Source organism: Galeopterus variegatus, unplaced genomic scaffold, assembly GCF_000696425.1.
Source record: "Galeopterus variegatus unplaced genomic scaffold, G_variegatus-3.0.2 Scaffold297, whole genome shotgun sequence".
NCBI lineage: Eukaryota > Metazoa > Chordata > Mammalia > Dermoptera > Cynocephalidae > Galeopterus > Galeopterus variegatus.
The window spans coordinates 285,293-295,770 of record NW_007726408.1 but is presented as its reverse complement, the minus strand read 5'-3'; the positions used below and the strand labels follow the sequence as shown (position 1 = coordinate 295,770).

The following is a 10,478-nucleotide window of genomic DNA, read 5'->3' as shown; positions in this document are numbered from 1 at the left end:
CACGAAAAAAAAAAAAAAAAAAAAAAAAAAAAAAAGAAAGTAAATATGTATTTTAATGTCATTAAAATATCCATCACTACTCAAATGTATTGATTTACATATTCACATAATTAAAGGTAATTTAAGTACTGTGGATGAGAAGCCAGCTAATGTTTCATTTAACTTTTAGGTAACTTTTTTAATATCCTGGTATTAAACGACATACATGAGTTTGTGGTGAAGGCCGTGCAGCAATATTCACAGAATGCAGCATTACAAATCTCAGCACTCAGCTGTTTAGCGCTCCTCAGTAAGTATCTTTACTAAAAAGGAGTTCTTATGGGTGCATTTGATATTTAATATTAACATTATAGCAAGAGAATCATATGTAGGGAAGGAAACATTAAATGCCTTGTCTGTCCAAATGTAAATTATTTTGCAGCACTTGCAAAGGATACTGTCAAGGGATCTAACAGTTGTGACAGGTGTGCATATCCAAGTTCATACAAGGTTTTGCTTTACATCCTCGGTTTAGCTTTGTCATTAAACAACTAATAGTTTCAAATAATCTTCCTCTAATCTATTATGTGCTTTTGGTACCATCTTCCTCATTGTATCATTTACTTATATGGGATGGCAGTAATATGAATTGTGTTATATGTTAAATATTGCTTTATAATTAACCAAGGTTGCTACTAAAGAACACCTCACTCTATTGATAACATTTCAAAATGTGAACTTAGAGTTGGTCATTCAAACTTTAAGTATATTTTATGCATATATTTATATTTTAATTTTTTCAAGCTGAGACCATATTTTTAAATCAAGACTTAGAGGAAAAGAATGAGAATAAGGAGAATGAGGATGAGGAGGAAGAAGATAAGTTGTTTTGGCTGGAAGCTTGTTACAAAGCATTAACTTGGCATAGAAAGAACAAGCATGTGCAGGTTAGACTCACAAATATTATAATTATTCAAAATTATGTTTTTCAATGATTTATATTGTGACAGGTTTTTTTTTTTTCCTTCCCTAATCTAGGAGGCCGCGTGCTGGGCATTAAATAATCTCCTTATGTACCAAAACAGTTTACACAAGAAGATTGGAGATGAAGATGGCCAGTCAGTAGTTTTGAATTTTATATGATAGAACATTTTAGTTGTGTTTTTAATCTATGCACATAACATAAGCATTACTTTTACATTTGTGTTTTTAGTGTTACTACAAAGTAGTAGTGGGTTTATAGTATTTTGATCTTATTGACTTCAATAGTTAGGAAGGGTGGCATGTTTGAGAGTTATTATTGAGATATTTGGAATCAAGAGTCATTCAATATTTATGAATCATGAGAATCTTTCAATTTTCTGGCTGATCATTTAAAAATGCCATATGTGTATTTTTTAAATCCAAGTAATTTCCTTTCTGGTGATATTGTTAGATGACAGTGGCATTTTTAAATAAAAAATTGAAATATTATTATTATATTTTAAGTTGGAAGATAACACTGTATGTTTTTATCATGGACCTCTCACCACAGAAGTAATAAGTATATGTGAGGTAATGTATTCGTTAAAAATGCCATATTAATTCATCTCAGGTGATAGAAATTGCAGAGCCATCTGTGACTAGCCAGCATCTTGTCAATATCAGGAATTAGGTTTGATTAGAAAGCTTCCTATAGTGAGTTTTGACCTGAGGTGGCATTGTTGACCTGTCTTCTCTTGAGAGGGTTATTTGAAGCTGTCATCTCTTGAAACTTTCAATGGGAATGCGATTCAAACAACATAAGACCAGCGCTGTCTTCCCAAGATAGGCACTGTAACCAGGAGTTTTGTGTATATCAGATTTGTTTCACATCCATGAGCCTTTGTGTTCTATGGCAACTGCTTATACTTCTACTGTTTGCTCTGGGTATCCTTTGGGATTTAAAATTTGAATGACTTGCTTTGGAAACCTAAATAGTAATATTCTACATCTCAAATCCTGAATACTCTATTTGCATAAATGATCCACTCCCAATAAGAAGGGAATTAATGACACAGAAGCTATTTAATTATACATTTTCATTCTGAAAAGAAACAATAATTCTTTTGAAAACTACGTTAAAACAGAATCCTAATAATTCCACGTTGAGCAATCTTTTTAAGTGATTAGGATAAGGCAGATTCAGTTTGCAGCTTAACAATTTTAGTTCGTAGCACACCTGTTCTTCAATATCCATAGGAGATCTTTAAAAGAAGTATATTATTAAAAGAAAATGTATTTATGGGGCCGGCCTGGTGGCGCACTGCTATAGTGCGCCGCTTGGGAAGTGTGGCGGTGCTCCCGCCGAGGGTTCGGATCCCACATACAGACCGGTTCCCGCTCACTGGCTGAGTGAGGCGCGGGAGCAACACCAAGGGTTGCGATCCCGTTGCTGGTCCTGGTCCGGTGTGGAGGCGACACTGAGGGTTGCGATCCGTTGCCGGACACAGAAAAAGACCAAAAAAAAAAAAGAAAATGTATTTATGTTCTACATCTTTAAAACCCACTGCTTCTTTACAATTTTTTATTTTTCCTTTCTTGTTTCCGTTATCTTTTGTATTTATGTTCTACATCTTTAAAACCCACTGCTTCTTTACAATTTTTTATTTTTCCTTTCTTGTTTCCGTTATCTTTTCCACACTTTTTCCTCTTAACACCTCCTTATGTATCTGCTGAGCCTTTATTCCTCTCTTATCAGCTTTTGAAGAAACAGAGAAATGCTGATTTATTAGTATTTAATAAATTAGAGTATAACTTTTAAATATAAAACTGTTTAACTAATTCACTCTTTTAAGTGGAGGTGGCATAAAATATTGTTTTTATGTGCCTTTATTTGTTAGAAATATTAGGTAATGGTAAGTAAAAATCTGAGCTAATTATTAAAAAGATGACTATGACTACTGTGTTGAATTTTTAAAAGGTTCCCAGCTCACAGGGAGGTGATTCTGTCCATGCTGATGCATTCTTCATCAAAAGAAGTCTTCCAGGCATCTGCAAATGCCTTGTCAACTCTCTTAGAACAAAATGGTAAGGGGCATACCATATTTTTTAACAAAGGGTAACACATTTTGTGGTACTTTTTATTATAAAAATTATGTGAAAAATTTAAATATGTATATATATTTATCTGACATTTGGATATACAATTATTGATATATAGATAAAAAAGAATAAAGTAAGCATTTTGATGTATAATCTTCTGGACTTATATGTATGTACTTGCTTATGACATATACAATATATTTTATATTTTTTGCAGAAATGGGATTATATTATACTCTTTTATAACCAAATTTATATTTTTTCTTTCTCATGTTGATAGATGGATATTCTCATGCTGTCACTTTTAATAGTTGTGTAGCTTGCTAATGTATGCTATATCCTAATTTATGAACCAATTTCTTGTTGATGGACTTTTAGATTGTATCCAGTGGGATGTTTTTGGTCCCTATAACAACCACCAAATGGTCACTCCTTCCTCCCCCATTTTCTTTTATACACTGTTATTTTCTTAGGAAAACGATAGAAATGCAGCTAAGTGACAAGATATTCACTATTTAAAAATCTGAAAAAATATTCATTATAGATCTTTTACTATAATTTTTCTTAAAAATGGTTCTTTACATGTAATTCTTGTATGTCTTGTAGCTTTGTGTAATTAAGGAGAGAAAAATGGCTCATATACAAGAGTACTTCAAAAAGTTTGTGGAAAAATAGAATCGAAAGATAATACAAATCTTTCCATGAGTTTTTTGAAGTACCCTATATCTTTGGAAGAACTTGTGACGTTGAAGGTTGTGGCTCAGTCTGCTCAGATTCCTGCCCCTATAGACAGGAAATAGTGCCAGAAAACCTTGGGAGAAAACCCATTATAAAGGCATTGGGACTTGGCAGCTCTTGCAGGATTTTTAAGAAAAATAAAGAAAAACACTGAATGTCTGAGACAGAAACTAGTGTAAGCATCAGCTTTAGTAGAGAACCTGATCAGAGTGAAAGAAATAAAGAAACCACATCACGCATGTTTCTTTATACTATAATTTAAGTCAAATCAAGAGGAAAATCATCTCTTCTTCCTTTTCCTTATTTCTCATCCCATCCCTCTGATGGCACTTGAATAGAAGGTTTGGAGTGTCAAGGGCACTGAGAGACAGACAGGAGATGCTCTCGGGGATAATGAATTGGAGTAGGAGGGGTATAAAGGGCATTGCTATCTTTGAATCTCTGTATTCTACTGTGCAGTTAAAGAGGCCTGGCTGGGAATTTCGATGTCTGAACTTTTTGCTACTTCTGTGTGGACATCTTAGAGAGGAGGCAAACTTTTACTATGTATGAACAATTTTGTGTTGGTGCCATTAGTAATCACCTGGAGATCTCCTTTGATAAGCAAACAAAGCAACCAGGCTTTTTGAGAATTGGACTGCTTCTTCTTATGATGCCTGAGGATTAGTTACATTCAGAGTCAACCTTGATGTCTCTGTGGAGAATCAGTTAGGGTTAGGGTTAGGGTTAGGGTTAGGGTCTAATTCCCTACTTTGTTCCTGGCCACCTGTTAGGTAAACTGTCCTCAGTTCCCTATGTATTGTCCTTGGAGTTTTGCCTTAGTAGAGTATTAAGAACTTGAGCAGCGGCTTCACCAACGTCCTTGGGCAACTTCTCACTGAAAAACACTTGGGAACATTGGGTGTGCAGGGCTGGATATGTTTTTAAGAGAAATTCTGGATTGGCAGTCAGAAGAACTGGGTTCTTGGAACCATGGAAGTCCAAGACTTGAACATTTTGTGTGACAATGTCCTTGTTTAGTTAGTTAATTGAGTTAATATTTATCTAGTTCACACTATGTGCTAGACAATCTGCTAGGCACTTGGGATGTATCAGTTGAATAGAAATTCCAGGCTAATGGAGTTTAAATTCTAGTGGGGAACACAGATAAGATGACTAACTAAAATATGTGATATGTGATGTAGCGAAGAAAAGAAAATAAAACAAGGAAGAAGGATATGATACATTAGGAGTCAGAAGAAAAGAAATTGTGAATAGGCAGCCAGGAAAAAAGGTGACTAAAGAGCTGTAGGAAGTTGTGTATTGTTATTTGCATTTTAAAGCAGAAAATTTTCTGCTAACATGGAGTGGATGAGGTTAAGAATATTATGTAGATAGCTGGTAAATGAGATAACATGTATAAAGTGTTCTATAAACTCTGAAGTGACTTTACGATGAAGTTTTTTTTCCTAGATCTAGTGTTTGTGATTTTTGAATCACACATTGTGTTACTATCTAAGACAATGGTTCTTAAAGTGTGGTCCCTGGACCAGCAGCATTGCCTGGGGATTTGTTAAAAAATGTAAGTATGAGGGCCCCATACAGACCTACTGAATCACAAACTGGAGTTGGGACCCAGCAGTCTGTGTTTTAACAAGCCCTCCAGGTGATTCTGATGCACGTTAATGTTTGAGTACGGCTAGTCTAGAGTACCTTCTGTCTCCTTTGTCAGAATCCAGCCACTTTGGGAGGGGTTATCATAATTTCTCACACAATCAAGCAGAATAACCATCTCCTAATTGTATCTTGATGAGTGATATTCTGGATGTTTTTAAAAGGTATGAGTTTTTCAGGTTTTGGCAGTATTTTTGAATGTGTCTATCACTTCTATTTATTTCTGTGTTTTGTCCTATCTTTTCTTCTTGAGATTGACAACTCATTTTAAAAAACAGTACTTAAGTTGAAACTTTTTGTTTTCTCTTACTTTCAAAGTGTTAAATTACATTGTATAATGTTGGAATTGATATTTATATAGAAGCTTCAAGCCAATTGACATTTATATGGAAACTTCAAGGCAACAGATTTGATTTAGTGAAGGAATTTATTATAGAGGAAAATTATTCTGTAATCCTATTGCTTTAATATGGTTACTTTTCTATATATAATGCAAAATAAGTTGTAAAGCATATCCCTGTGTTTCCTAGGTTTTGGCATTACTTTGTGAAAAAGAATGTAATTATTTATGCTCTATATCAGCACTTTTCATCCCTTTGCATATGATGGCATACATACAAATGATAATGTTTGTCTAGTCCAGTGGGGAAAAAGGGCAAAATAGCTCAAGGCTGAAAGCAACCCAGCCTGGTTCCAGCCTCTTTGCCTCCCAACCCTGAAGAGCTGAGGGGATGGTCAATAACTCCACACACTTGTAACTTACTTCCAGCTCACTAGTGTCTAGCATGCTTAGCTAATCCCGCTCTATATAAATGCAGTTATTTTGTGAAACTGTTTTAAGTATTAGAACTAAATGTAACTTTCATTCTTATTTTAAAGAGCACTATCTAAACACATTTTTTCCTGCAAAAACACTTCTTTCACATGAGCTGGGATATGGTGATTACATTGGAACCAATCTACTCTGAATAAAATTATTAAAACAAAAACTTCAACAAAGGGTTAATAAATGTGAAAAAACTGACAATGGTATACATTTTAAAGAAATAAATAAACAATTATCATTAAGTTGTCAATGAAATATAAATTATATATGTTCTTATATATGCTTTTCTATGAGTTTGGACTGTCAATATTCTACATCTTACTACAAAATTATGAAAATTTGTTTCCATTTGTTCAAGTAACTTTAAAAAAAATCTTGTAGTTAATTTCAGAAAAATCCTGTTGTCAAAGGGAATATACCTCAATGTTTTGGAGTTAATGCAGAAGCAAATACATTCTCCTGAAGTGGCTGAAAGTGGCTGTAAAATGCTAAATCACCTTTTTGAAGGAAGGTAATATAGATTTATGAACTTATGCAGAATATATCACTATGGTCCAGGTAGAATATAAATATTTCAAGCATATTTCTAAGGAGAAAAAGAAAAACAAGGCATTTGAAGGTTAAAACGTTTTGCAATGTAATCTCATATCACTGATATCATATACTTATTTTTTCTGAACATTGAAAGGAACAGCAGAGATTGTTGAAATATGTTAAAAGTTTGCTTTAGTGCTTGGTGCATGGTGTTGACTACATTTTTAAAAATGGTAATTATATAGCACATAGCATACAACAGTTTTTGAAATTATTGTGTAAGTGCGAAAGGTATAAAAGATAAAATCAAGATATAGATTCTAGTTGTTGCTTTTCCACAATGACTATATTATTTATTATTATTCTTTCATTTGAATTAATGTCTTCTCTTACTGTTCTCATTCCTTAGCAGCAGAAGGATTTAGTCACATCTAGTTAAAATGCAGAGATGCTAAGATTACGTAGATGGTTAGTACAACAACGGAGACCAGATCCTCTTACCTGGGGGGGTTGGTGGTGGCAGGGGCTGGACGGGTAGGCAGGAGCAGAATTGCTGGCTTCAGCAACCTGTTAGGTGAAAGCTAAAACTAAGTTACATGCAGAAGTTGCCCACTGCAGGGTATGCTTAGCATACTTTTTTTTTTTTTGCATTTTTTTGAGTCAGAAAATGTGAGGTAACTTTGTCATTGTCTGAGTAAATTTCAAGCAGTAAAAACTGATCTTGTTCCCTGTCTTTGCCTCTGATTTGAGCCAACTATTTGATCTCTAATGTTCAGGTTCCTCACTGGTAAAGAGGGATAATAATAAAAAACTTTGAAAATTGTAAGTTTATAATATAAAGATTAAATAAATTAATTTTGTAAAGGGATTAGGACAATGACTGGTGTGTTTTAAGCACTCAATAAATCATAGCCATTATTATACTGTTATTAAATGTGAATAAATGAAGTGCATACAACATGATAAACTGTATGTAGCACATCTATAGATTTATAAGGAATGGGGCTACACTGTTTTTAGCATCAGCCCAGCTAGTCCATTTATTATTACACACGAGGGTGCTCCAAAAAGTTCATGGAGTCATTTTATCTTTTAATTTTATCTTTCCACAAACTTTTTGAAGTACCCTCATATATTATATCTCTAAGTCATATTTCTCTTATTTAGATGTTGCTCTTGAACACTTAAATGAAAAGTTGATTTTAGATGTCAATTTTTATGGTGCTGGAAGTATGTGAACAAATACTTCACAAATGAGGCAAAAACACAGTGGAATAAACTACAGTGTAGGATTTTTTAGATTGTGGGCAAGCCATTTAATTTTCCTGGCTGTTTCCACATATGTAAGATGTATACAGTTCCAATCCTGGGGATTCAGAGTTAACGATGACAATATGCCTGTCCCTGAAACACTCCCTGTCTAGTTGGGGAAACTGATAGGTAAAGAACAATCACAATACAGTGTGATAATACAATGGCAGTGGTGTGAAAAATACAGAGTGGTAAGAGCAGAGTGAATTCAGCTGAGGTTGCCAAGGGAGGTCAGGCTCAAAAGAAGGGATGTGTTTAAGGTGGAAAAAGGGGAATATATCTGGATAACTATAGAACTGTGCAAAGTGTAGACAAGGTTCTGTTATGTACAGGTTTCATTTAACACGGCACTGTGCAAAGCAAGGACTGCCGGTGTTCAAGTTCATAGTACCCACTGAAATCTAGTCAAGGAACATTTGCTCATATGTAATGGAAATAATTTCTTAAATATCTTAAAGAAACCAGGACTTTGATGCAAAGTAAAACTAAAAAATAATATCATATAAGAAGTCCAGCGATGCTAATCTAGAAGAGGCAGGTTGGAATAATGGAAAGAACTCTTGTCTTTGGGTCAGATAAGTATGGGTACCAGCCTTGGCTCTGTCACTTTTTAGTGATAGGACCTTGACGTTTAACCTCCATCTGCCTAAGTTCTTTATCTGAAAAATGGGGATAATAGCATCTGTAGGATTCTTGCCAATGACCCATACGTAGATCAGAAGGAAGTTGATAGTTTGATGAAACTAAATAAAAGAATTTCCAGATCACTGTGAATTCTACGTTTTGAGGTCAAAGCTTAAAACAACAGTTAAAATGATGTATTATCTTATTACTGAATTGAAATGTATTTTCATATAGCCATTCCTGATAAAATATATTGGTTCTGTTTTCCTGCACTTGTTTCAATTTGGTGTTTGTACAATTGAATCAGATTATACTTTTAATAACATGTCAATTATATATCTCTAGTAACACTTCCCTGGATACAATGGCAGCAGTGGTCCCCAAAATAATAACAGTTATGAAAAGTCACGACACATCATTATCAGTGCAGCTGGAGGCACTTCGAGCTATTTTACATTTTTTGGTATTAGGTAAGTTACACAATTAATTGTGGGAAGAGTTAGCAATTTAAATGGATTCTCAACTTTTCATGACATATCAACTTTCTAGGCAAAAATTAAAAGACTAGTTTCTGCCAACCAAATGTAAATCTTTTGCTAAACCTAAAATAAAAATAGAGCATAAATAATGGTGCAGAAGAGTCCTTAGGTTAATTTACAAGAAAACTTAAGAAAATCCAACAATTTATACAAGTAATAACTCCAATATAAGTTATGGAGCTTTTATATCTAAAGAGGGTGTTCATCTCTCATAATTCTTTTTATTTTTGTTGCCATCACCTGTGTTCAAACTTTTTTTTTCTTGTCTGTACTATAATACTGGCTAACTAATTTTTATACCTTTTGCTTCATTTCATTCTTCTTTTACTCTGTGATCGGATTAATCTTTTCCAGTAAAACCATGTGGCTCTTACTCATTAATCTCAATGGCTTCCACCTTCCATCACCCCTTTACCTTCTACTTACATCTGTTGTGACCTTATTTGTCCTCCAAAGCTCATTTAAAACACCAGCTACTCCATTCATTCAACACGTATTTATTAAGCAGCCCTTATATTCTAAACACTGTGGTGCTGTTAAAGTTTGAAAGATGAATGAAAAAAAGCATGCCTACACTATTATATGAGCTTAGAGGTAGATGGACATGTAAATAGTTGATTACTGGATGGTGTAAGAGAAGCTATTAAAGATACAGGTATAAAAGGCTATGAGAATGCAAGGGTACTTCAAAAAGTTTGTGGAAAAATAGAAGTAAAACATAATACAAATCTTTTCCATGAACTTTTTGAAGTCTTGTACTGATGGAGGTGAACATAATTTATTCAAAGGAATAGGTCAGGAATTGTAATATTTGAGGTTGAAGGGTGAATAGAGCTGGCCTGGTAGAAAGCCCGGGAAGGACATCTCGAGCAGAAAAAGGAAGTGCATGTGGTGTGGGGTGCTGAAGCATAGAGACTGTGGGCGCAGGAGTGCTTCGGGATGAATGAGGGAGGGCAGGTGGAGGTCTGCAAGTGCAGGGCCTTGGATGCAATGCAGAGCAATTTGTGCGTTTTTAACAGAAGTCATTCCAAATGTATTAAATGTGTTTAAAAGTTGTAGTATCCCAACCAAATTTGCAATTTATGACAATGGCACTGTGATGCAGAGGATGATTGTCAAGAAGAGAGACTGGGGCCGGCCCGGTGGCGCACTGGAGAGTGCGCCGCTTGGGAGTGTGGCGGCGCTCCCGCTGAGGGTTCGGATCCCATGTG

At 34.7% G+C, this 10,478-nt stretch overlaps 1 protein-coding gene across 1 annotated transcript in view; it reads left to right on the top strand.

The window, feature by feature from the left end:
- Positions 1-10,478, top strand: part of LRRK2 (leucine-rich repeat kinase 2) — a 136,051-nt gene that overhangs the window by 23,408 nt on the left and 102,165 nt on the right. The window contains exons 8-13 of the mRNA XM_008567142.1: positions 170-289; positions 784-926; positions 1,018-1,097; positions 2,921-3,027; positions 6,641-6,770; positions 9,074-9,198. Of these exons, the coding sequence (XP_008565364.1) occupies positions 170-289; positions 784-926; positions 1,018-1,097; positions 2,921-3,027; positions 6,641-6,770; positions 9,074-9,198 (705 nt within the window). The remainder of the gene's footprint in view (positions 1-169; positions 290-783; positions 927-1,017; positions 1,098-2,920; positions 3,028-6,640; positions 6,771-9,073; positions 9,199-10,478) is intronic.